Source organism: Camelus bactrianus, chromosome 6 (genome assembly GCF_048773025.1).
Source record: "Camelus bactrianus isolate YW-2024 breed Bactrian camel chromosome 6, ASM4877302v1, whole genome shotgun sequence".
Classification (NCBI taxonomy): domain Eukaryota; kingdom Metazoa; phylum Chordata; class Mammalia; order Artiodactyla; family Camelidae; genus Camelus; species Camelus bactrianus.
This window is the reverse complement of record NC_133544.1, coordinates 2,594,555-2,620,453: the sequence shown is the minus strand read 5'-3', so window position 1 is coordinate 2,620,453 and position 25,899 is coordinate 2,594,555. Positions and strand designations below refer to the sequence as shown.

At 57.5% G+C, this 25,899-nt stretch overlaps 2 protein-coding genes across 6 annotated transcripts in view; one reads left to right on the top strand and one right to left on the bottom strand.

Moving 5' to 3' along the window:
• Positions 1 to 1,423: 1,423 nt before the first annotated feature.
• Positions 1,424 to 9,621, top strand: AMN (amnion associated transmembrane protein). 4 transcript variants are annotated; one of them, XM_074364981.1, is made up of 12 exons: positions 1,425 to 1,555; positions 2,418 to 2,536; positions 2,629 to 2,673; positions 7,264 to 7,351; positions 7,500 to 7,717; positions 7,882 to 8,019; positions 8,227 to 8,335; positions 8,448 to 8,530; positions 8,741 to 8,918; positions 9,001 to 9,175; positions 9,251 to 9,341; positions 9,420 to 9,621. In XM_074364981.1, the coding sequence occupies exons 1-12, from the start codon at positions 1,513 to 1,515 to the stop codon at positions 9,504 to 9,506; spliced, it is 1,374 nt and encodes a 457-aa protein (XP_074221082.1). In that variant the 5' UTR covers positions 1,425 to 1,512; the 3' UTR covers positions 9,507 to 9,621. The 4 variants fall into 4 exon arrangements, with proteins under 4 accessions (XP_074221083.1, XP_074221082.1, XP_074221084.1 ...); XM_074364983.1 differs by lacking the exon at positions 8,448 to 8,530; XM_074364980.1 differs by having other exon boundaries at positions 9,251 to 9,621.
• Positions 9,622 to 11,750: 2,129 nt separating this feature from the next.
• Positions 11,751 to 25,899, bottom strand: part of CDC42BPB (CDC42 binding protein kinase beta) — a 92,318-nt gene continuing 78,169 nt past the window's right edge. Inside the window, exons 25-37 of one of the 2 annotated variants that reach the window (XM_074364973.1) lie at positions 25,425 to 25,561; positions 24,687 to 24,826; positions 23,392 to 23,473; positions 22,139 to 22,355; positions 21,930 to 21,992; positions 20,292 to 20,888; positions 17,518 to 17,615; positions 17,351 to 17,435; positions 17,119 to 17,236; positions 16,912 to 17,029; positions 16,406 to 16,511; positions 16,234 to 16,304; positions 11,751 to 13,140 (exon numbers count right to left, since the gene is read on the bottom strand). In XM_074364973.1, coding sequence (XP_074221074.1) covers positions 13,009 to 13,140; positions 16,234 to 16,304; positions 16,406 to 16,511; positions 16,912 to 17,029; positions 17,119 to 17,236; positions 17,351 to 17,435; positions 17,518 to 17,615; positions 20,292 to 20,888; positions 21,930 to 21,992; positions 22,139 to 22,355; positions 23,392 to 23,473; positions 24,687 to 24,826; positions 25,425 to 25,561 — 1,964 coding nt within the window. In that variant the 3' untranslated portion in view covers positions 11,751 to 13,008. Of the gene's footprint in view, positions 13,141 to 16,233; positions 16,305 to 16,405; positions 16,512 to 16,911; positions 17,030 to 17,118; positions 17,237 to 17,350; positions 17,436 to 17,517; positions 17,616 to 20,291; positions 20,889 to 21,929; positions 21,993 to 22,138; positions 22,356 to 23,391; positions 23,474 to 24,686; positions 24,827 to 25,424; positions 25,562 to 25,899 lie in introns of those variants that run through there. The other variant, XR_012507328.1, reaches the window with a different exon arrangement.

Here is a 25,899-nt window from a genome sequence, read left to right as displayed (position 1 = left end):
AACCATAACCAATGATGCACCATCTGTTGGTCTCCCACCACCCACAGATTCCCCCATCCATGTGTCCATTGATTCCCAGCCCATCCCCTAATAATCAGCTCACCATTCACCCCACCACCCATAAGCCCACTGTCCATCATCCAGTTTACCATGCCCAACCTATCTACCTGCCCGTTCAGCCTCTGCCACTCTGTCCCCAACAAATCCATCCTCCACTCACTCACCACCATCCATCCCGGTGTGCATCATGCAGAGCCAAGCATCCATCTCTCTGATTAAACACCCCAAACACATCCCTCCACCATTTCTCCATCTATTCACCTGTCCTGTACTCATTCAGTCTGTCCACCTGTCCATCCATCCATCCATCCATCCATCCATTTATATCCAGTCATCATGTCTACTCTCAAACATCCATCCACCACCTCCTTAGTAACCATCCATTCACAGTTCATCTAAACCCCATTTGCCATTCATTTATCCATCAATCCATTCATCCACCATTCATCCTCATTTCCCATCCATTTCCATCCATCTGCCATCCAAAATCCACCACCTTTTTTCACCCACCATCCATCTCAACGAGTCATCCATCATACACATCCATTTAACATCTACAATTTATCTTTCAGTCACCATCCATCCATTTATGCAATCACCATTCCACCGACTACCCTTTCCACCATTCTTCTTCATCCAGCTACCATCTACCATCCATCAACCATCCTTCCAGTCTACCCTTCTTTATCCATCTATCCACCATCCATGATCCACCACCCGTCCATTTATCCATCCACTACCCACTAACAACTATCTCCATTCACCTGTCACCCATCATCTGTCTACTCATCATCAACCGTCGCTCCTCAATCCATCTGGCATCCACTATCCAGCCACCACACATCCATCCATCCATCATCCAACAGTCATCCCATCACCCACCACTCATTTTCCATCCACTGTCCCTTAATTCCCGTCCATTCATTTATTCTCTTCCCATCTCCCATTCCTCATTCATCCACTAACCAGCACAGATACACTCCCCCACTCACCATGCACCCACTGTCAACCATTCACCATTCCTCCATACACGCTACACCAGGCACCCTCAGCCATTACTATCCACACCCTCCAGCCCAGGAGGCAGGAGGGCCTGCTTGGAAGAGTGAACTCCCAGCCCCAGTAGGTGGACCCACTGGGTGTATTCCCAGCCGCATCTGGGACCAAGCCAGGAGGAGCCCAAAGGTTGTTTACTGCCTGCCCCCAACATCCCCGTTTCTTTGGGCAGCTCCATCTCCACAAGCCCCTTTCTCTGAGCACCCTGGAAGGCTGAGAGTGTGAGAGGGATGGTGGCACAGCAGGCGTCTGGAGGGGCCGAAGAGTCATTGCAGGCGGGTCTGGAGGTAAATGTGTAACCATCCTTGGTGGCCCCTACCCCACCCCCGCCCCACCCGATCACGTGGGCCCCGCGGGGCAAAGTCTCCTGGTCCAAGACGCCTAACCCCAGGCGAGATGGGCGTGCTGGGCCTGCTCCTGCTGTGGCTACAGCTCTGCGGTAAGTGGCGGGGCGCACTGTTGGGGCCCGACACACCAGGAGGCCAAGGTCCCTCCGCGAGAGCTTGAGGGGGTGCGAAAGCCGGCCTGGCCTCCCGAATGGCCGAGCACGCCGCCAGGTCCCACCCTCGGTGCGAGAGGCGAGGAGCCTGGGCCAGACCGATCGCTGGGCCGAGCTCCTGCCCTTGGGCGCTTGGTCTGTCTGCGAAATGGGCACCGTCCGCAGTCCCGCCCGCAGCAGCGACTGCGCACGGGAGGCTGCGGGGCCCGGCTGCCTGCCTCAGTTTCCCCGCCGAGAAGGGAGTCGCTGACCCTGCTGGTCGCACCCGGGGCCGGTGCGTGTCCTCGGGGCCCGCCCCCAACGCTCGATCGCGAGCTTTAGAAACTGCAGCCCCGTCTCTGTTCCTCTCTCTTAAGCCCCACGCGGCTCCCTCAGGACACAGCGCCCATTCAGAGCCCGTCTGGCCGGGCTCCGCCGTCCCCCAGCCCCTTCTACTGGGCCGAGGCCTCCGCTGCCCATTCACCTCCGTCCCTCGGTTGTCATCGTCCTTGCCTAGCCGAGTCCTCTGCTCCAGCGCGGGGCAAAATGGGGGCGGGCGAGAAGTCGATCATGGCTGGCGTCTGCGAAGAGGGCACGTTTGAGCGGGCTCTGCTGATCCAATAGGAGTTCCTCAGAGAGTGCCAGGGCCGGGCTCCCGCAGGTTCTGGTCCGACGCAGGAAGCACTGAGGGCCTGGGCCTAGGCGGCGGCGAGGAACCCATCCGCGCCTATCTGGGGGAGGTCGTCCTCCCTGGGCCACTGGGGCATCTGGGTGGGATCGCGGATGCCCCAGGCCCGGGAGCACGCAATCGTCCCCTCCCCAGCGCTGACACGGGCCTCCTACAAACTCTGGGTCCCCAACACTGACTTCGACGACGCCACCAACTGGAGCCAGAACCGAACCCCGTGCGCAGGCGCCGCCGTCCAGTTCCCCGCGGACAAGGTGCCTGGCGCCCCCTACTGGGGCTCGGGTGGTCCGGAGAGGGGGTCGGAGCCCAATGGGGGTCCACCCGCTGATGCCGCTTCTTCCTGCAGATGGTGTCAGTCCTGGTGCGAGAAGGTCACAGCATCTCGGACATGGTGAGGCGGGGCTGTGGCCGCGACCCTGTCGGAGTGGGGCTGGTGGGTCCCGCTGGGGTCGGCCTGAAGCCCCTTTCTTGACTCTTGGCTCAGAATTGATGGTTTTCAAAAGTAGCATTAGTTTCGGGAGCTTGGCGGGGCGTAGGGCAGAGCTGTTCCGCGCAGGAGACCCGAGCCCTCACCCGCGGTCCGAGCTGCCCTTCCTGGGAAGGGGGCGTGGGGCAAGGTATCCCCAGTCCCCACAGATCCGAACTCGGGACGCGTTTCCCACATTTGTTCAACCCAAAGACTAAGGTGCAGAGTGGGGAGCAAGGAGGAGGAGGAGGCAGAGCCGGGGAGTGGGGGCGCAGCAGCTGGATCCCGTGGCCCCGCCCCCACAGCCCTGGTAACCATAGCAACCAGGCGGCGACCCGGAGCGAGCAGGGAGCGGGAGCCTGGAGCTGGGGGCGACCCGCGGGCAGAGGAGTCAGTTAGGGGTGGGGTGCTGGGACTTGGGGGTCCCTCCTGGTCGACTTCGTTACTTTGATGATCTCCTTTGGAAGAGCTTGGGGATCTTTAAAGAGACATTAACCAATTAATTGTGCACACATTCATCGGGTCCCTCCTTCTGCCCCTTTCTTCCCATGCCCAGCCGCCCAGACCAGAGCCCTCTTCGCTGTCCCAGCGCCTCCGCCCACCTGTGCCCCTGCGCACGACCCCGCTCGGGCGCCCTCCTCACCTCCCCATCCTCTCCTCGGCGCTGCGGGGTCAGCCCCTAGACGACTCTCGTGGTAAAGGCCCAGGGGCCCAGGGACAGGAGGGCGATGGCCCAGTCCTGGCTGACAGAGGCCGAATGGACCCAGGGCTGCTTGAAGCCCCTCCCATCCCTGCTGCACGCGGGTCCCCGCGCTCAGCCTTGTCCGGCTGCTGAGATGTCGCCCTAGTAACAGGCACAGCGACATCAGTGCTTCATTTTGCATTCCTCAGGTTTGGAACTTCTCTCCCTGGGATTTTTCTCTTCCCGAATCCCCTCTCCCCTTCCATTTCCACACTTAGCCCAGTTTGCTAGTTTGGGGAGAATCTCCTGTTTTTTTACCTATCAATGATTGTTGAGATACTGCAAGTGTCTTCTCACCGTGGAACTTCCCTGCATTGCCTTTTGCTGAACAGAAATCCTTATTATTAATCTATCAAATGCAAAATCTGTTGCCTTAGAGCTGTGTTTTTGGTGTTTTGTTTAAGCATCTCTTCCCTGCTTCTTAGTCACAACCATAATTAACTATATATTATGTCTATTAAGTCAGTTTTGCCATCAGGTGCACACGCCTGAGTGGGGCACTAGCTAGGGAACCAGCTTACTTTTGGGAAACGAGCCCAGTTTCCAATGTTCGTCTGCAAACTGCCAGCCCTGCCCCTTGGCTTTGTGGCGCTGTGGTCACCGTTCATTAGCTGCCCTGGGTGTAGGCGGGCTCTCTGAGCGCTCCTTCAGCTCTTTTGATCTTTTTGCCTGTTCTGCCATCACTACACCATTCTCACTTTGTGGCTCTGTGGGATGTTTTAGTATCTCCTGGGGGTAACTCTTTCTCTTCATTCTTCTCTTACAAGGTTGACTAGTTCTTTGTGGATCTGATTGTTGCAGAGAATTATAGAGTAAGTTTATCAGGCAACACCACCACCACCACCACCACCACCAAAACCCTGGACAGATTTGTATAATCAAGTCATCCGTTCAAGAACATGGATGTTCTCTCCAAATACTTCAGGTCATTGATCATAAAACCCTTTACACTGGAGGTTTAAAACAGTCCGTGTTGAGGTCTTCTGTAGTATAGGTTAATGTATAAATATTTTATAGCTTGGTTTCTATTGTGAATAGTGCTCTATTTTTAAGAATTATATTCTCTAGTTGGTTGTTTTTGTAAATAATGACAGTTGTTTCTCTTCCCTTCCAGTCCTCCTTCTATTTCTTTTTCTTTCTTTATAGTATTGTCCAAGCCCTCTACCCCTATGTTAAACGAAAGTGACAAGAGTAAGCGTCCTTGTTTTTTCCCAGTATGAAAGAGAAGGCATGTCAGTTTCTCCATCAAGTGTAATGTTTGCTGTAGGGTTTTGGTACATAAACTTTATTTAATTGTGGACATTCTAATCTATTGCTAGTTTGCTAGCAGCTTAAACAAATCATAAATAGACTGTTGAAACTTTCAGTTTTTTTCTACATCGATTGAGATATAATTTCCCTTTCCCTCCTTTAGCCTGTTTATGAGGTTTTTTTAGGTTGAGCTGTCCCTGTAAGATTGATGTCCTCCTGGCACCTTCCTGCAGGTACAGGTCAAAGTGTGCCACTTCTTCAAGACACTTGACTTCCCTGTCATACAAGACTCTCTCCACTGCCATCTGCTGGGACACCATCATATATGCTACAAGGAAGCCGAGACGCACGCATTCTTCATCCCTTCTCTCCTGCATTCTTGGGACATGAACCTAATGAACACCATGTATCTTTAAAATACATCATTGAATTCAGTCAGCTAGTATTTTTCTAGGATTTTTGCATCTGCATTTATAAGTTAATTGAGCCTAGAATCTTTCTTCTTTTGTGCTGGCCTTCATTTGGGTTTGGAATCAAGTTTACACAGGTCTCAAAAAATGGACTGGCAATGTTCACTCTTTTTTGTTTTCCAGAACAACTTCTATAAGAAGAAATTAGTGTTTCCTTGAGAGTTTGATATACCTCACCTGTAAAAACACTTGGACTGGGGATTTGAGTAACTGGAGGTCTTGGACTAACCTTCAAACTTCTTCCATATTTATTGGTCAATTCAAATTCTCCATTGCTTCCTGTGTCAATGTTGATATTTAAAAATTTTCTAGAAATGGATATATTTCATCCAGGTTTTCAAGTTAAGCAGTCCTACTGATTTCTTAAACTTGTCAGTATCTTGGTCTTCCCTTGAACAAGGAAGTTGCTTAGTATATGCCCGTACCCTGTTCATCTCCCCTGCCCCCACCACATTTTAGTCCTCACTTTAAACATTTACTAAAAGACCACAATACGTTTCACCAAAGTATTTTATTACACCACTTCCCATATCTCGTCCTAGCTTCTAGATTTCTTTCCATACTTTCTCCCAGCATGTTTTCAGGGTAGGTCTTTGTGTGACAATCATTCTGATGTCTTTTAGGCTTAAAGATATTTTATCTTATTTTGTTGTCTATTTGTATGCATTGTTGTGGCTGAGAAACCTGATTTTTTTCCTTCTTCCTGGGTGATCTGTCCTTTCCCTCTGATGCTTTGAGAACGTCCTCTTTGTCTTTGATGCCAATAAACAGAGATTTTCCTTATTTCTCATTTGGCTCCCAGTGCCTTCAGGCTGAGGTTTCTCAGCTTTCTTCAAACTGGAGAATTCATCTTCATAGTTTTTTCAGATGTTTTCTCCCCAATCCCTTACCTGAATGCTGGTGCTTGGGTGTCAAGGCTCCCATCTCTCCTGGCTTCTCTCCTTCTCAGTCCTTTCCTGCTGTCTTCAGGAGAATCCCTTCACAGGAACGCCCAGGCCACCAGCTGTTCTTCAGCCGGCTCAATCCTTGTGTTTACGTCAACTTCCTTTCAACGATTACACTTATCGTATATATTTATATTTCCCCCTTTGATGCCTTTGGAAACTGAATTCTTGTTCGTGCCTCCCACTGCTAATACCTTCTCAGCTCTTCCTGAGACATGTCATGTCCGTCTGTCCCATGGATACCCCCAGCACCTGCCCATGAGTTTGCCTCGCTGTCACAGTGTTGCACTCTCAGCTGTGGAGGCACTTGGCTGGTGACCTTGAATCCTCCCAGTGTTGGCCTCTTGGTCAGGCCCCATGCTTGGGGGACAGACTGAAGAGCACGCTGGGACACAAGGCTGGGCCCTGGGTAGACAGATGTCCCTGGAGTTCTTGAACCCCTTGTGACCCCAGCACTGAGTCACTCCCCTGGCCCAGCCCTCCTTCCCAACCCCAACCCCTGAGGGGGAAAGGCAGAGGGCTGGGGTCCTGGGGCTTAGAGGGGAGGGGAGAGTGGGGCCCATCAGTCCTCCCTCTCCTGGCCTTCTGCTGCCCTGTTTCCTTTGACACTTGAGACCTGGGCTGTGGCCCCACTTCTGTGGTGAAGGGGCTGCCTGAGCTGGAGGGGAGATGGGTGATTTCAAGGCCCCATCGCCCTCCCTGCCACCTGTGTCACCCTTCTCCCCAGTTGTAGCCCCCCCTCCACAGGTTCAGGGCTGTTTCCAGACTCCCCAGCAGCCTGGCTTCCTGGAAACCATGAACCCTGGGCTTGTAGTTTTTCAGGGGTGATGGGAGAGGGCAATGGCCCTGACAAGTGTCACCCTGCCCCAAACTCCTCATGCTGCCAACTCGGGGCTAGCTCTTGCTCCTGGCCTGTGGTTCCACTCCCTCCGACGTATTTGGCCCTCAGCCAGGGAGAGGTGCCCCCAAGCCCTGACATCAGCCGCCTGCTCCCTGGTCACTGTCTAGATTCTTCTCCCCAGGGACAGGGGAGTGGGGGGTGGTGCAGATGGGACCCTCTGATGCCCCAGATCCCCCGTGGCGCCGCCAAAGCTTGAGCTTCCCGCAGCTCCTGCCGCTGGACGGGGAACTCGTCCTGGCCTCAGGAGCAGGATTCAGCGCCAAGGACCCCAGCTCGAACTTGGACTGTAGCACAGGTGAAGGGGCCGGGCCGGGGGCGGGGCTTAGAGGGGGCGCGTTCGTGGGTGGGGCCTGGAGGGAAGGGCGAGGTCCAGGTTGGGGCGGGGGCGGGGCCTAGTCGGAGGGCGTGTCCCGGGCGGAGCTCAGGGTCCCGCGCTCGCTCAGGCGCCTCCGCGCTCTTCCTCGACCCGGACCGCTTCTCGTGGCACGACCCTCACCTGTGGCGCACGGGGGACGCGGCGCGTGGTCTCTTCTCTGTGGACGCCGAGCGCGTGCCCTGCCGCCACGATGACGTCGTCTTCCCGTCCAACGCCTCCTTCCGGGTGGGCCTCGGCCCGGGAGTCGGCACCGTGAGGGTCTACAGCGTGCGGGCTCTGGGCCAGGTGAGCCCGGCGCGCCTAGGCGGGGCGGGGCGGGGCCGGGGCATGGGTCTCGTCTCCGCGCCTTCGCCTGGCAGTGCTGCTCCCCGGAGCGGCCTGGTGGGTTCCGGGCGTTCAGATATTGTCTCGTCTTCGGCTGGCTCCCGCGGTGACCTGGCTATCTGCAGACATTCACCCGCGACGAGGACCTGGCTGCTTTCCTGGCGTCTCGCGCCGGCCGCCTGCGCTTCCACGGGTTCGGCGCGCTGAGCGTGGGCCCAGATGCCTGCGACGATCCGTCGGGCTGCGTCTGTGGCAACGCCGAGGTGAGAGCAGTCGGCTGCGGGGTGGCGGAGAGACCACGCGGGCTGGGCCCCGCTCTGTGCCGGAGGTCGGGACTGTGCCTGGGACCGCCCCGCCCCGCCCCGCCCCGCCCCGCCGTCTCTGGCCCGCTCGCCTCCTGGGGCGCATGGTCGTCTCGGTGCTGTCTGCCTACTTGCCCTCCGCGCTCATCCTCGCTTCCCTGCTTCCAGGTGCTGCCGTGGATCTGCGCGGCACTGCTCCAGCCCCTGGGCGGCCGCTGCCCCCAGGCCGCTTGCCAAGACGCCCTCCGGCCTGAAGGGCAGTGCTGCGACCTCTGTGGTGAGCGCCCCGCCCGGCCCCTGCTAGTGGAAGGCCTGGCTAGGCTGGCTCGCCTTCAGCCTGTTACTCTGTCGGGCCGACCAAGGCGCTGACCCCTGCCATCCTGCTGCAGGAGCCATCGTGTCGCTGACCCATGGCCCCACCTTTGACATAGAGCGGTACCGGGCGCGGCTACTGCACACATTCCTGGCCCTGGTAATGGGGCCTTGTCCCCACCCCGGCCCCATCGCCTCCGCAACCCGTTTCTGGGACGTTCTCCTCCGCAGGGACCCCGGGGGCCCCACTCCGCCTCTCATTGATGCGCCCACTCTCCGTCTGCCCACCATTTTCCCCTGCCCCCAACGCTCCCCTCACCCTCGCTGGTCCGAGGGTTGGAGTCCTCGGACCAACTGTCCCCCTCTCTAGCCCCAGTACCAGGGGCTGCAAATGGCCGTGTCCAAGGTGCCACGCCAGCCCCGGCTCCGCGAGGGCGCAGGCGAGAAGTCGGACACGGACATCCAGGTGGTGCTGGTGGAGACCGGGCCCGTGACGGGAGGCGCGGGGCGGCTGGCCCGGGCCCTTTTAGCGGACATCGCGGAGCACGGTAACCGCGGCGCCCCCTCCCTAGCCCCCCACCTCTGTCCCACCCCGTCCCGAGGGGACTGAGCCGACACCCTCCGTTGCAGGCGAGGCTCTCGGGGTTCTGTCGGCAATTGTCCGGGAGTCGGGCGCGTCCGTCGGAGGCGGCCCGGTGGCGGTGCTGTACGCGCCGGGGCTGGCAGGCGGCGTGGCCGCGCTGCTCCTATTGCTGCTGGCGCTGCTCGCGGGGGCGCTGTTGCTGCAAAGCACCGGGAGGCTCAGGTGCGCGGGGCGGGTCGCGGGGGGGGCGGGGCTGGGACTCAGGTACGCAGGGTTCACGCGCGTCCCTGCCCCCAGGTGGAGGAGGCGCGGCGAGGCGGCTCCCGCGGCGTCTGGGGCGCCCCTGGGCTTCCACAACCCGGTGTTCTACATGGACTCAGCGGAGGCGGTGAGGAGGCGCACGGGGGGCGGGGGCGTGTGGCTCGTGGCTCCCCTGCGGCCGGGCTCCCTGACTACGTCCCCGCAGCTCCCGGCCCCGCAGCCGGACGTCAGGAGCTCCAGCCGCAGCTACTTCGTTAATCCGCTGTTCGACGAAGCAGAGGCCGAGGCCTGAGCTGCGTAACCGGCCCGTCCCGCGGGCCTTGCGGGATCCCCACCCCCTCCGCTCCCCCCGCCTCCTCCGCTGGCCAAGGATAGGGTGGCCTTGCCCAATAAAGGGCTTTCCTGCACCTGTGTCAGCCCTGGACACACTAGCTACTCTTTTGCTCCTGCCTGGTGGGAGCTGGAGGGTCAGGTCGGATGGTGAGGGGTGGTCCTCAGAGCCCCTGCCCACTGGCCCCTGGCCACCTGCCGACGGCGATCTTGGAGACTACCTGTAGGGTGGGGCAGCCAGAGGCTTCTGGCCGGAACTAGGAGGGGCCTGCCCCTGTGCTGGAGGAGCCTGGCAGGCAAGGGGGGTACTGCAGCAGGAGTGGTGTGGAGAGGCATAGCCGGGTGAGACACCAGCTGAGGGTGGAGAGGTGGCTGCTCCCCTACCTCTTGTAAAGCTGCTCAGGCCAGGCCGTGTGGGGCTTGGCCAGGGCCAGACAGGTGGACCTGGACTTCCACCAGACTGGGTAGTGTGGACTGCCCAGGGAGGTGTCCCAGGGACACAGTAGGTCTATCCCCTCGGCTGGGGGCAGGGGAGAGCTGCCCTCACGCAGTGGTGGAGCTGGTCAGAGCGCTGGCAGGTGTGTCCTGCTGGGCTGGGTGGGGGGTGGGGAGGTGTCCATCACTCCAAGGCTGGGCCTTGCCCTCCTGCTTCTGAGGATGGCTCCCATCTAGGTGTGGGCATCAGGGCTGTGCAGCCCTGAGTGGGACACTCGGTAGGTAGGTATGTGATGGGGCAGGAGAGGGATGGTGAACCACACTTGTGTGCGTAAAACTGTGCTGACAGGTGCCCAGCCTGAACTGTCAGGGAGGGACACTTCTGTGTAACCATCACCTGGAAACATCACCCCCTCCCAAGGGTAACCACTCTACCGGCTTCTAGCGTAGTGGATTAGTTTACTGGTTTTTAAGCTCTCGACACTGGAAGCCGTGCTCTGGGGCCGGCATCCTGCATGCGGTTGCGGGTGTTGCCATGTTACTCCTGGTGCTGTGTAGCCTTCTATGGAGTGAAGGCCACCATTCATTCTGCTTCAACAGCTAGTGTTTCACTGAAAAGACGGCTGACCCTGGAGCACCTGCTTCAGACCTGACAGGTGCTCCCCTCACGGCAGGGCAGACATCAAGTGGGAGCCCAGGGCGGGAGGGCAAGAACCAACCCCACCTCTGACCCTGAGGCCCGGCTGCCCACTGCCCCACATGGCCGCTCAGCACTCGCCCAATCGCGTTTGTTTTCCAGCTGCCATGATTTCACTCAAGTGTCCCTGAAAGGCTGTGCCTGTGCCTTGTGTGGTCCCCTTCCAGGGACAGGTGGGGGATTGTGTCTGCACCTAAAGTTTGCTACATTCCTCCCCCGGCTGTGACCACAGGCCCACAGTGAGATGGGCTGGGGCACGCTGGGCGCTGGCGTGGGCTGTTTTGGCCTCGGAACCAGCCTCATCTGCCAGACGCTCGCTGGCTGCTCTCTGCACTTAGCGTGTCCTCATGCCACCTCTTTGGCAGGTGCTGTCACTGCCCTCATCTCACCAAGAACTTACTGGTGGGGCAGAGCAAACAATGTAGCGTAGCCCACCACAGGCTGCTCCCTCCCATGGGGGCCAGAGCCCCCAGGGTAGCCACCCCATCCACTCAGCCCAGCCTCCCTGGGGGTGGCCAGCTTTACCCTATCCCCCAGGGGCTACTGAGGGGCCAGTGTACGTCCCTCCAGCACAGCTTCCCTCATGGGGCCTCTCGGGGCTCATGGGCGCATCACCCCCTCCCAGCACTGGGACCCCAGGTGCATCCCCTGCCTGGCAGCCAGCCCTAATCCTTGGTCCTCAAGGGCTCCCACTGCCCTCGGGCTGAGCTCCCAACCCCCTGGCCAGGCTGCTACTGCCACCTGGGGGCCCCTCTCTCCAGTCAAGAGCCCACACCTGACCCTGCCTACCATGGGGCAGGGCGTCTCCAGGAGGCCCCCACTGTGACATCGGCAGACAGGTAAGAGGTCCAGGCTCCGGAGGTCACATCCTGTCACGTGGACACAGGCACTCTTAACCTTGACCCGCTGCCCTCCCCAAGCAAGGATCAAGAATGGCTTCCACAGGCAAGATGGTTCCTTCACTGCCTTTTAGGGAGGGGCTCCCAGCATAGGGCACTGGGGTGGGGGGTGGGGGAGCACAGACATAGAGTGACAGGTGGTCATGTACAGCCAAACCACTGAGCACTTTAAAACTGCTGTCTTCTGCTTTATTGACAGGTAAATTGTTCAAAAATGTTCTCACGATTCAATAATTACAAAGACTCAGACTTACATTAAAAAAGTAAAAACCAGAACCCCCAGCAGGTGCCAGCCCCAGCAGAAGGCCCGGGGGCAAGGGCGGGCAGGTGCTGGGTGCATGACACGCACAGGCAGGCCTGGCACCCATATCACTCAGTGCCAGCTCAAGGCAAGTGCATGTCTTTAACAGCGTCGCCAAGAACGGTGGCCAGTGGGAGAGCAGGGAGAAGCCTATTCCAGGGCCGAGGACAAACTGTGTCTGTTGGCCAGTAAATCACAAGCCTTTACAGGGACAGGCCACCACCTGACGACTCACACAAGCTGTGGGCAGGGCAGGGCAGAGCAGGGCCGCTGCGCGGGAGTGTGGCGCTGAGTCTACACCACCCAGACGGCACTAGTCCTGGGGCTCCATGCAGGGCTGGGGGTCCTGGCACCCGCTGCTGGGCTCCCGGGGCCCTGGCTGCTCAGCCCGCAGGCCTCGGGGCCGAGCTGCACCCCGGCGCTCACTGGTTTTAGGGCAGGAGGCAGAGCTGCAGAAGCGAGCGGGAAACAGCACAGCTGACTTCACAGTAGTAGTACTGGTGACACTTCATGGTTATGACCAGGACTGGACTGACACACACGAGGGACCCAGGGCAGGGCAGGCATCACTCGAAAAGGGCCTCAGTCCGTGGCTACAAGGTTGGCAGAAGGGCTTCTGCATCTGACTATGTAATGGCTAAATGAACAGAAAGGCCACAAACTAACCTCCACTTTCCTCTGTCTTCAAAATTCTAGTGACACAGGGAATGGTATACAGGTTCCTACTATTCTCCTAAGGGCCTAGGAAACAGTTTCCAGAAACAGGGAGCAGACTTGTTACCGAGGCCATGTCCCGAGCTGTCTGCTTCCTGAGCAGAGCGGTGCTGGGCCACCGGGTTCCTGCAGAGGAGGCTGGCCCCACGCGCCCCCTCAGCTGTCCTGGGCAGGAGAGGCGGTGTGGCGGTCCTTCATGTGCAAACGGAACAGCGTGGCCTCACAGCTGTGCAGATGAGGGGATCTGGTCTACCGCCACAAACAATGCGGCATAAAACTGATCATTATTATAATAAAGAATTTTCATCTCCGTATCTACAAATCGATTCTACATTTCCTTGGACAAAACTGGAGGGTCAGCTCAGTCTTGGCACTGACATGAGAAGCCCCCCAGCCCTGTGGCGGTGAGCCAGTGGCTTCAGGCGTCGTAGGCCGGCTGCTCCAGGCCTTCGAGGGGGAGCTGGCTCCTGTGGGGGGAGTTGGGGCTCGGTGGGCCGCTGGGGTTGGAGCTGTTCGATGGGGTCGAGTGTTTGGTGGAATCCGAATCAGGCTGTTAAGACAAAGTAGGGGACAGATGAGAACCAGTCACCCTGGGCCCATGGAGGGGGTGCTGCCCAGCCAGATGTGCACATCTGTGGGGGACGGGGTGGCCACTGCTGCTCCTCTCTTGTTACGAGAACACACTCTCTATGAACTTTTCACGTGGTCATTAACCATGCCGGGGAGAGAGCATAACCCTCGGCCCAACCCCACAAATGACTCAGTAACTACAAAAGGAGGAAACCACACACCAAAGTGGTCAGAGGTCACGTACCCGACACTGTCTTGATAAGAGCACTGGAAGCTGGGACTTTCTCAACGTGACAAAGGGTGTCCCTGAGAAACCCACAGCTGACTTCCTAACTCAGCGGTGAGAGACCGAGGCTCCCCTCAGGGGAGGAATGAGACAAAGCTGCCTGCTTTCACTGCCACTACTCAACACTGCTGTTCCAGCCAAGCACTCAGAAAAACCAAGTTTGGAAAAGAAATACAACCATCTCTGCTCATAGATGACACAATTCTACATACACAGAAAATATTAAAGAACTCATACACAAGAATGTAGCGAACCCAGTAAAGCTGCAGGGTACAAGATCAACACACAGAAATCAGTTGTATTTCTACACACCAGCAAGGAACAGCCTGAAAAGAAAATTAGAGGATAAAATACAGTGGAGAATAAATTAGTTACATTTGGAGGTGAAAGATTTGTATACTGAGACTAGAAAACATTGCTGAAAGAAATTAAAGACCACCTAAATAATTAGATACCCCGTTTTCACGCACTGGAAGACTACTTATTGTTAAGACGGCAACATTCTCCAAAGTGATCTACAGATTCAATGCAATCCCTATTGAAATTCCAAGTTTTTTTTTGGTAGAATTTGAAAAGCCAATATTCAAATTCATATAGAACTGCAAATGACAGAATAGTCAAAATAATGCTGAATAAGAAAAAGCTGGAGAACTCACACTTCCCAAACTTACTGCTTCAAAATGTACTACAAAAACCAGCAGTCATCTAGGACAGTGTAGTAATACTAGTACACAGACCAATGGAAGAGGACAGAGTCCAGAGATGTGTCTGTAAATCATGGCCAACTGACTTCTGATGAGGGTGCCTACACTGTTCAATGGGGGAAAGAGCAGTTTCTTCAGCAGGCGGTGATGGACATCCACATGCGGAAAAAGTTAAACCAGACCCCTACCTCACACCACGTACAAAACTGGCTCAAAATGGATCAAAGACTTAAATACAAAAGCTGAAACCACAAAACTCTTAAGAAGAAAAAAGGACTAAATCTTCATAACCTGGGATTTGGCGATGGATTCTTAGATACAACACCAAAAGCATGAGTGACAAAAGGAAAACACATGAACTGGACTTCATCAAAATTAGGAACTTTTGTAAATCAAAAGACATTATTAAGAACGTGAAAAGACAACTCAAAGGACAGGAGAAAATTTTTGCAAATCGTATCTGATAAGGGTCTGGTATCCGTATTATATAAAAAATTTCTTACAACCCAACAACAAAAAGACAATCCAATTAAAAACTGAGCAAAAGATCTGAACAGCCTTTTCTCCAGAGAAGGTACACAGCTGGCCAGTAAGCACATGAAAGGGGGCGTGACATCTCTAATCATCAAGGAAATGCAAATCAAAACCACGATGATACAACTTCATGCCTGCTAGGACAGCTATTAAATTAAAAAAAGAAAAAGAAAAAAGTGTTGGCAAAGATGTGGAGAAACCTTAATCTTCGTATATTGCTGGTGGTAATGTAAAATGGTTCAGCTGCTGTGAAAAACAATTTGGTGGTTCCTCAAAAACTTAAACAGAGTTACCATATTACCCAGCAATTCCACTTCTAGGTATACACCCAAGGTGTAGTTCTACACACTTAGCTGTGGTGTGTCACACCTACGTGTACAGAACTACACGTCACAATGACAAACAGAAAAGAAAACCCTGCCAAGCTCTCAAAGAGACTACAAGAGAATGTTACCTTAATTGAAAAAGACAAGTAGATGAGACTGCATAAAAATTTAAAGTTTCCATACAATAAAACACCCTTAAAATTAGAGATAAAATTAAAACATCAGTGATAACGGGAAAAGTATTTGCAGCAGATAACATGCACCATTTGTAAAGAGTTTCTATAAACCAGTAAGAAAAGCAGAGAGACAGGTGAAGGGTGCACGGACCTCGGAGGAGAAGTGGCCAATTCACGTTTGAAGACGGCCAACCTCAGTAAGAGCCAGAAATCTGTGAAACAGTCCAGCAACCCCCGTGAGTGTGCACTGTCCGGGCCGGGGCTGGTTTTAGGAGGACAGACCACAGCGCCCGGCCCTGCGCCTCCCTCCCACAGAAGCGCTCCCGCGGGCGGGAGGCCCTCAGTGCTGTCCCTCCGCCACCCACCCTCACGCACGGCTCACGGGGAAGCTGGGGTGCAGGAGGCACACCTCAAGGTGCCCGGGAATACTGCCGCCGCCGTGGCAGGAACGCCCCAGGGAAGCCTGAGCAGGGTATCCCACCTCAGTCCCCACGCTCTGCCTCTGGTGGCTGCAGTCAGGAGAGAGAAAAGGCTCCCAGACGCACCAGGCCCCCTGTGCTTTAAAAGGAACGCAGCCCCTGCTGTCACAGCTAAGTGGACAAAACCACACGGATGAGCCCAGGTGGGAGGAGCCCCCGCACTTCTCACAGGAAGGCGTGTGCTCCTCAGCTGTGCAGGCGACGGCCCCTCCGGGCGGCGCCCCAGGGCAGTGGGCCGTGCCTGCCCGCAGCCCACACCGAGCTCAGACCTCGCCGCGCTCTCCTGGCGCAGGCCGGCAGGTGTGGGCAGGGAGCCGGGTGGCTCGGGAGCCAAGCACCCGCACCATTCTCCTCACAGGCTCACAGCGAGAGAGCCCGTGGGGCCCCGTCCCCCGGCACAGCCTGGGCAGCATGAGCGGAGGCTTCCGGGCGCTGGTGACTGCCAGGGCCCACACGGCTGCCCCGGGAGATGGAGCACCTTTCTCCAAAGAATAGCTGCTTCGAGTCTCTTCCACGTGTGGAGCTGCGGACGCCCAGGCCTCATCCCCCGTCACCCGGCAAGCCGTACCTCTTTGTCAAAGTCCTGGTCGGGATCGGACATACTTCTTAGGGGCACGGCCACTCCAGACTCGGATCCACCTATGGACAGAGGCAGCCGTCATCTTAGGGAAAGAAGGTAAAAGCTGAATGGAAGCCCCGAGCCCCTGCACCCCAGCCCCGGGCCGCGGCGGCCTGGGTACCTGATGAGGGCCACGAGATGTAGGGCTTGTTCCTGGGCGGAGGCTGGCGGGGCAGGCTGGCAGGCGCAGGGCCGGGCCTCTCCTCCTGGGATGGGGGCACGGCGCTCTGGGCAGAGAGAGCAGCACGTCAGTACTGCCAGGGGGCAACGACGGGGCCCAGGGCAGAGCACGTCTGAGTCCAGCCCACTGGACAACCGCCAAATCTGCAGCACGACCAGGCCGGGGCCCCAAGACCCAACCAGCAAAACGGGCCGGGAAGGCTTTCTGGACAGTGGTATCTCACCAGTTCTGAACTAAGAAATGGCACTAGCAGTTTAAGGCCAAGTTAAATCCTATAGAAATCCTATAGATTTTAAAGTGAAAAAGAAAACAAAGTATGCTACCTGCCCACAGTAAGATGCTATTTAGCCATCGTTTTGACAGTTACTTCCTTCTGACACCCTAGCAGGGCCTGGGATGCAACGGCCCCCACCCAGGTGCGACAGGGAGGGAGGCGCCGAGCTCACCAGAGGCAGGTCCATGAGCACCTGCATCCCGTCACCCGGGCCCATGTGGGCCACGTGGTTGAAGTTGGTGGGGTTGGATATCATTTTGGATCTCAATTCTGGGTCTCTAAGCATCTCCCTGGGGAAAGAACACACGAGTGACTCAGGAACATGGCAAGGTCCTCTGGGCTCCACCACGGCCCCGGCTGTGCCTCGGGGAGGCCCTACCGCCGCTGCTGCAGTCTCTCCTCCTCTGGCACCTTGAAGACAAACCGCCTCTTGCTTCTGGTCCGGAGCATCTGCTTCTTGCTGTTGTCAGAGGTGTCGGGCACGCTGAGAATCGCTCCTGCAGGGAGGAGCAGGTCCTGTGGCTGCTCGGGACCTTGTGCTCCCGGTGCGGGGCCTGACTTGGGGCAGGACCCTCCCTCCCGCCCGCCCTGCCCCTGTGAGGAGGGCTCACCCGCAGACTTGCTCTTGAAGTAGATCAGGCGGGGAGGCTCGCAGTTGAGGAGGTTGAGGCTGCCCTCCGAGTTCAGCGGGCGGATCTGCGGCGGAAACCAGAGAGGGGCGGTAGCTGGGGGCACGGGACACAGGCGAGGGTGGGGCGCCCACACCGCCGGTGCTCACCCTGCGCAGGCCGATGGTCTGCACCCACTCCATGGTGCGCACGTCGAAGACGTCCACGCCGTACTCGCTGTACACCGTGACGTGTGAAGAGCTGCAACCTGGTGCAGACGAAGCAAAGCGGGTGAGCAGCCAGGCCGGCCCCACCTGCCGTCCACCGGGAGGGCCGCGGCCCAACCCCGCACCCTGGAGCTTCCTGAGGGCGGGAGGGCCGCCCCCCCAGGTGGCTACACGGCTCAGACCGGAGGTGCCTTCACATCCCACGCTCTAGATAAGGAGCCTCGACTTCCAAGTGCAGACACACCAGCGTTTGGGGCATCCCCGTCAGCTCTGCAGCTAACAGCATCTGCCACCACTGCAGAGATGCCGATGATGACTCGTTTAAAACCTCAGCCTTCCCATTCAGCTTTACGATCACTGCAGACGCTTATTACCTCAGGCTGAAGTTACACATCTGAAACTCAGGCGGGCCCAACGTTTTTTCTAAGAGATGCCAAGAAGTCAGATTCCTGGGTAAGTATTTCAGATCTCCACTCAGAAACTACTGCCAAGCTCTGGGCGATCACGGGGCCCACAGGGGTGTCTGCAGGTGTCCCCTTGGTGGTCCGGTCTGAGCATGACAGGTCAGTGGCGGCAGCTGTTCCCCATGGTGGCTCTGTGGCCAGAGCCATCTCCCCCTCCTCTAAGTGGTGCTGTGTTTCAGGCGGGGACGGAAAGCCACCCAGTGTGCCAGAGACATGAGACCGAGGACCCTCCCCGTGCAGGACAGCGGGAGGGACACCTGAACTACCAGCGGTGCCTCAGCCTGCTGGTCACCCGGGCTGGCGACGGCGTGAGCCCTGCCCTGGTTCCCCGCCTTCTACCTTTCGGAGCCAGAAGTTACCCTTTACCCTGCCACACTTGACTAACGGAAAGCGGTTTCTCAAGAGCTTCTGCTCTGCTGCTATTACAGATCCCGGCTGGGCTGCCCGGCTGTACCTGTTCTTCTGAATACAAAACAGAAAATACAAGCGGGCTTAGGAAACAGACACAGGCGCTGGAACTAGTCAGCAAACTGTCCCAGAAGCGACATTTCAGCCATGCCACGAGGCCTTCTTTCTGACAGCCACCCACAGGAAGGTGGTCAGAGCAATCAGCAGGCCTGAAGAAACGTCCAGGGGCCCTTCCTCCACATGGGGGGCTGGGAGGCACCACCTCTCACCGGGGAGTACGTGGGTGCCAGGAAGGGACATGTACGGCCCATCTGCTGATAAAGTGATAAACAGAGATGTCAGCTCTAAAGAAAAAGTAAACTAAAATGTCCACACGCGTGAGTTCTGACAGGCCTGAGCCCACGCCCACCCCTGCTGCGTGGCTTATGCAGGACCTCACCGCGTGGGCCTCAGTGTCCTCCCTGGTAAGGTGGGGCTGATCGACCTTCCCCGTGGGACAGGAGGGGTGAGGACACACAAGTGCCCAGCACCGGGCTCGGGGCAAGGAGGCAACAGGTTTAGTTCTCCTTCCTGAGAGTTACTGAATTACTTTTTGCCAACCCTAAAACCGCCCGTACTGTGCACGGAGGAGAAAAAAAAGCACAAAGGTGGAGCAAAAACTGGAATCAGAGGAGAACACAAGACCCTCGGGTGTCCACGTCAGGTCACTCACGGCCAAGGCGTAGAGCATCGGACTCTGGGGCCTGCATCCTGTTCGACACTAAACTCCTCAAAAAAATTACATTTCTGGAGAAAAAGGCGCTGATGAAGAGAGCTCGTGTGGCTCTGAAGCCACTCCTGTACCACTGCCCCCAAAGACAAGGGGGTGAGGCGAGGAGGCGAAGCTGGGAGAGGCCCGCGGCCTTCCTGCGGGCCCTGGCCGAGGGCCAGCGAGGCGGGAACGCCCAGCAGCCTCTGAGAGCTGGAGGCCGGCAGCTCCCCTCACAGGCCTGGGCTCCCGGTCCCTGCGCCCTGGGGACTCGGCCGGCCTGCCGGAGCAGACACAAGCTTGCACTTTCGGGGAATTAAGAAAAAATCTGACACCCAGCTCCCTGCCAACCCCATCCCCAGCCAGCTGGAAACCCACGTGTCCCGTGGCCGGCCTCGTCCCCTGCTCCCCTCCGACCTGCTGGTGTGGCGACGCAGGCCACCTCGCTGTACCAAGCAGCAGAATGAGAGGCTCAGAGTCTTTAAGTGCCCCCCCGGAGCCCGGCCTCTAGGGCCCTTGCTCGCCAAGCCCGAGGGGCTTCACACCTTCCACCCAGCACCACCTTTCACAGAGAAGACAGTTAAACTGAACCAAACTGTCTTCCACAACAGCTCCTACCGCTCAGAAAAACATCTGTCCTGAGAGGAACTCTAACCTGGAAGTCAGAGTTGAAATTTTTCTGGCCGCTGAAAACCTTCAGCTTGTTTTCATTACCATGTAAGTTTATACCTTGTCACAAGGAACGTCTTAAAAAATCAACAAAGCGCAGGTCCTCGCTTCCACCCACCTCACCCCCTGCCCAGGGAGGCCCCCTGGCGCCGAGGGCCCCGCAGAGCCCGTGGGGAGACAAGGGCGCGGCGGGCGGCTCAGGAGGGAAGCAGGCGGGTGGTCCCGGGCGAGCCCACCCCGAGCTGGCCCGGGGAGTGGCACTGGGACCACCCTCTCAACTGCAGAAGCCGCGGCACCCGCCTCTCCTGATGCCTCTCTGTCCACTTAGCTGAGGGAACTGGAAGACGAACCAAAGCAGAATAGAACACATGCTGACTGTGGATGTGAAAGCGGCAGCAGGGATATGGCAACAGAAAACATATACATACTACAGGCAACAGGCGCCGCAGGCCACATGAGCTCCTGCGTGCGTGACCTCCGGCCTTGTGGGTCCACGTACAGTCCCATGTGGCTGAAGCAAAGCAGGTACTCCTCACTTTTGAGCTCCACAGCACAAAGGGCATCAAAAGACTGTTGTGAGAGGAACGTAAGCGAGGGGTCATTGGGATTTACCAGGTTTAGAGCCTGCCCATCTCCCTGGGCGCTCAACAGAGAGAACCCGGAAGGGTAGCCAACACAGAGCTTGTCCTTGAGCACGGCCATCCACTGCACAGTGCCCGGGGCCACAGCCTCACTGAGCTTCCTGTGGAAAGGCTTAGTTCTCTGGACCTCATAGCAAAGGACCAGCCGCTTCACCGCCACAAACAGGCAGGTGGGGGAGCCCTTCTTCAGTGTCCCGGTCGCTATGAGCTGGCAGCCCTTGGTCTCCGGAAGCTTGACGTCAATGTTGCTTTCCACCCCATCAAAGGCGGACCACGGACAGAGATGGACGTGGTGGTTCCGGCCGCAGAGGAGGACAGCAACTTTCTCTTTGGGAGCAAGCTCGATCTGGTACACTTTCTTGTAGTCAGCAACGCGGACAATCACTGCAGGAAGCGGGCAGGGGCGTGAGGCTGAGAGTGAGGCCCAGGGCACCCGTTAACGCCCCACCAGGAACCTCCTCCTTGTTCCAACACCCGTCTCCACCTCCGCCTCCCTGCGCTGCCCCTAACCCCAACACCAGGGCCCTGGCTGGGAGATGCTGAGTACAGCGATGCCCTGGGTGGGGGGGTGGGTCTGCACCCCGTTCCAGCTCATCCCTGAACCCAAGAACCTGCAGGTTGCATTTTGGAAACAAAGGGCTGTCTCCAACCTCACTGGATCCTTAAATAAATGCACTGAGAGCACCCACCCCTCACCGGGCTCCCAGACTCACCCAATAACCTTGGTACCCTAACTGGGGCAGGCCCTTTGCCCGGGGCTCTGAAGTAGAGACCTGGGTCTGGGTCCTGAGGAAGACTAGCCCTGAATCAGCAGCGGCCACCCTGAGGCCACATGAGCTACCCTCCTCCCACGTCACCAGTGTGCTGAGACCCCAGGCTCATCGGGAAGGGACACAGCCACCACAGGTCCTTGGGAGGGCTCCCAGGGCCAGTTTCAGCCCCCGACAGGGTGCTGAAACGGGGAGACTCGGGGAGACGTTTGGTTTTCCTTGCTGGGAAAAATGAAAAGCCCAAATTTGAAGCAAAGGAAGTAAAGTTTTGGTAAGGCCTCGGTGCATCCAGGGACCGTGCTGGGGAGCTCTCCCTGCCCGACTGCCTGCTCAGTCCTCTCCTTGAAGAACTTAACAGACACAGAAGCCGCCTCCCTCAGCCCTGGGGCTTCACGCTGCCCTAGACCCACTGGGTGGGGCTGTGACCGCAGTTGGAGGGACCGGTGGACATGCTATGAACAGACCCCCTTCATGTCTGTCTTATCTGCTACAGAGTCGTTTTCTCGGACCCCTGCCTTTCCCTTTCTTTGTAAATATCCCTGACATGGTGACTTAGCCGACTCGTCCAGTGAATTGGCCTCGACCCTGACAGTCCCCGCCAAGGACCCTGGGCTCATCTGCAGCGCCGGCAGGCCTGAGGCCCCTGTGCACTCACCGTCACGGGTCACCTCGATGGTGTAGAGTCCTTCTTCCAGGCCGACAGCGACCCTCTCCCCATCTGCGGACGACACAAAGGGAAACAGATCATCTGCTTCTTCAACACGTGGAGAAACCGTAAGTGCAAACGGACAGCAGAGCAGTGGCCCCAGCGCGCTGCAGGGCCGCCCGAGGCGGCTCTCGCACCGCCGCACCCCGGAGACGTACCCACGATGGCGGCTGTCAGGACGGCCTTGATGAGCGGCAGCGAGCTGTCGTAGGCCTCCTGCGGAATGTGCACCACCTGACTCCTCAGGCGGTTCTTGTGAAGGATGGACTGCAGGCCCTCCAGGATCCCCACCCACTTCCTCTTTTCGTTCTCATTTTCGGTCAGAATGAGCAGTGAGCTGGTCCTGGAAGGAGTATCTAAGAGAGAGGCCGTCACCTTCACGACAGAAAAAACAAAGAGGAGCCGTCAGACCACTACACCACACCAAACCGATGGCCGCACCGGCCTGGAGAGCTGGGCACTGGGATCCAGGGGACCGGGGCCCAGTCCGAGCTTCCGCAGAGGCCGGGAGCAGGCGGGGCCTGGTCCCAAGGTGACACTTCCTTGTCAGACTTCAGTTAGCCCTGCTCCTCACAAAGCCGCGGTGTGACTGTTCACTTTAATACTGTTCTCCTGGATGCTCTCATTGTAGCCGGAACGTGTCCAGGCACGGCGGGACTAGACACTGCCCACGTGCGCTTCCTGCGAGCCGCCCCTGAACACTTACCAGGATACGCGGGCGGCTCCCGCTGCTACAAAACCATCTTGTAGGCGTGAAATGGCACACTTTTCTGTATTATATACAGAAGCAGTTTCTCAGTAGAGATGAGAGTTAACAAAAAGTGGCTCATAGACTTAGTTTTGTGGTCAACCAAAATTTCATGGTATTTAATGAAAATTCCCAGTGGAGGGGGGGTCCTCGATCTTCTAGAAGCCCCCTAATGCCACAGTGTGTACGACTGACACGGCGGGCTCGCACCTCCGCTGACAGAACTGCGCACAAGCAGTGTCTGTTTTCTCCTCTTTTGCTCTAGTTAATACAGCAAATCCTAGGGAAGCAGACGTGGGGTTCATTCCATCGTAACCGCCCCGAGGCAGCTTCCAGCACCAAGCACGCGGTGCTGGAGCCCCCGAGACACAGACGGAGGAGGTCAGAGGGTGCAAAGGGAGGCAGGGCCCTGGGAAGGAGCTGGTGGGGACGCGCCAAGAGGGGTACTGCGGCGTGCGGAGAGGGTCTGCTCCTGGGTGAGGGGTGTGGGGCGGGGTGGCCTGCAGCAAGCAGGAAGGTGGGGCAGTAGGAGGCCCTTCGGGATGTGTGCCAGCCCCTTGTACAACACAAGGAAATGCTCAGAACAATCATCTTACTTTAGTCACATGGATTTTTTTTTTAATGAGTAATGAAAAGTTTCTTAGAAATGGGGAAAAAACATACCCTGAATATACACGGAATATCTCGGCGTGAAGCGTGTATGACGTCTGAAGCCAGCACCGAGCTCACAGAGAACTCGTCGTCTCTGGTAAGAAAGAAAACATGGAGAACACTGGGAAAAGGCCGGCGCCTGGGACGCTGTCCCCCACTGTCCTGTGCAAACCTGGCGACAAGGACACTCTCGTGGCTATTTTCTAGAATGCAGGGGAGGCTCCTTGCCTCCACCTGGACGAGAAAACGCTCCCACTGACAAAGCCAACACACCCAAGACGCAAATCCCGTGTGTCCACGACTAGACGTCTGAGAGTGGACGTCCGCTCCCCACGTCACACCGTTCCACAGCTATAAACACACACGTCAGTGATCTGGCCTGTACTTGGCTATAAATGGGGATAAAATGTGCTGAGACAATCACAGAATCATCTCCAATTCGCTCTAAAACCTGAGCTTGACGAGTAACGTAGCTATGCCCCAGGGCGCCGGCACCGCTGGGCCAGGGACACACCTGTGCGCAGTGAGGGGTGAGCAGGGTCACCGGGGTACTCTTCCAATCACAGCCCAGCTGTTCACCCCTGGCCCGTGCAAACCACCCGGAGGCGACGCTGCTACACCTCCATTCCTACAGTGGCCCTCAGTGTCCCCTGGGCACCAGTGCTGGAGAATGAGGCTCAGGCTGGGTCCCAGCCCTGGGCGGGTGCCATACCGTGTGACACCAGGGGTGGGTGACAGAGGGAGGGGCATGCCCGTACAGGGGAGGACAAGGAGGCTCTGTGCTAAGCACGCCCTGTCCACGGCCTGTGTAATCTTCCCAACAACCCTCTGACCTAATGACGTTACTACCACGCCCCTTTCAGAGGGTGAGAGGTCAGCCAGGGAGGAGGCGGGAGGGGGAGGTGCTCTGCGTCTTTGTGTTGGTGGAAGGACGGCCCTAGATCAGAGATGAGGTGCTAAGAGACACTGTCACTCCACAAATGCAGTGGCCGCACACACACGGCCCGAGACCTGCGTCACGGAGACAGCACCTGTCTGGTACTGAGAAGCCTGGGCCACATGGGCCGCGCAGTGTGTCTCGGCATCTCCTGCTTGTTCCTGGGTAGTTTTCTTATGTTGATGCCTATTTGGCAAATCTTTCTGGACAAAAACATTCACAGCAGGAACATTCCCGGCAGGCGCAGCAGTCACGGACGTGATGGTGCATGTGGGGTAAAGACGACCAAGCGAGGAATTCTCATGCTGACTAAAGACAAACAAGTCGAGTAAAACTCCTGGAGCAAGGGCAGACGGCACGAGACACCCACCTGAGATCCAAGACCTGGCTGGCAACGACGCCGGGCTGGGTGGACTTGCCCTCGGGCAAGTCGTACAGAAAGAGCTTGCAGTCACAGACCACCGCGTAGGCCCGCTGCCACCCTTTCTTCACTCCGGTCGGCTTGGGGACCTGCAGATCAAAGTGACCACATTTCACCAGGCCAGGCAGGCAGGCTGCAGCACGTGCAGGCAGCGGGAAGTGGAGGCTGCAGCCCTGGGAGACTTCTTGGAGGTGGCCACTGCACCCGGTCTCCCCACAACGGCTACACGGCTGGCCCACTTCTCCAGGAACGGCTCCCTCATGTCCCCCAGGCTGGCGACCAGAGCCGTGCCTGGCCCAAGAAGGCTCAGGGCACTGCGTCAGGGGTGCTGCCGTGACAGAGATGAGGCAGCAGACGGTCGGTGTGGTCACAGGGGACAGGGAGCATGGTGGGACGCTCTGGCCAGGCTCAGAGGCAGCCTGGTGCAGAGCCTTCAAACAGCACTTGGCTCTGAAACCTTGTCTTTAAGTTCATCAGCCCAGGGGTGGGGATGAGAGGCCTTGGGTGATTCTGAGTGTGTTTCTGTGGGATCCTCAAGACCCCTGGGCCTGGCTTCGTTCCCAGGAGAAGAGGGGTCCAGGGTCACTTCACGCAGCAAAGGCACCAATTTCAAGAATGGCTGGGAGTGGCCGTGGTCACCAGGCTGAGACCAGCGGCAGTGGGGCTGCACCTCCTCACACGCCCTACCTTCACGTAGCCCTTGTAGGCCGTTCCTATGCCTCTCTGCACGTCCACACCAAGAGGTCGCTTGGATTGCTCGGGGGGTATGGGGCACACCTGGGGAGCGCTGTCTTTGCAGGACACGTGGCAAGCAAACGAGCACACTGGCAAAGTGCAGAACACGCCATCAGAACCTGCCTCCCCCTGCCAAGCAGTGGGGGCTTCCAACGTGTGTGCCACAGAGGAGGCCACTCAGGACTCCACATCACGGAACAGTCCTGACACCCAACAGATAATAGTTTGCAGAACTCCGTTCCCACAAACGCCCAGGGATTCTGGCACTGAATAACTTTTCTACAGGCTTATAGGACCTGCTGACCAGCAATCAGGGTATGTGCTTAGGTCGGCACCAGCCCCAGACCCGTCACCTCCCATCGCGTGACCTCGGCTGGCTGCTCATCTATGAAACAGAGCTGTCACAACTGCACGGGACATGTCACCC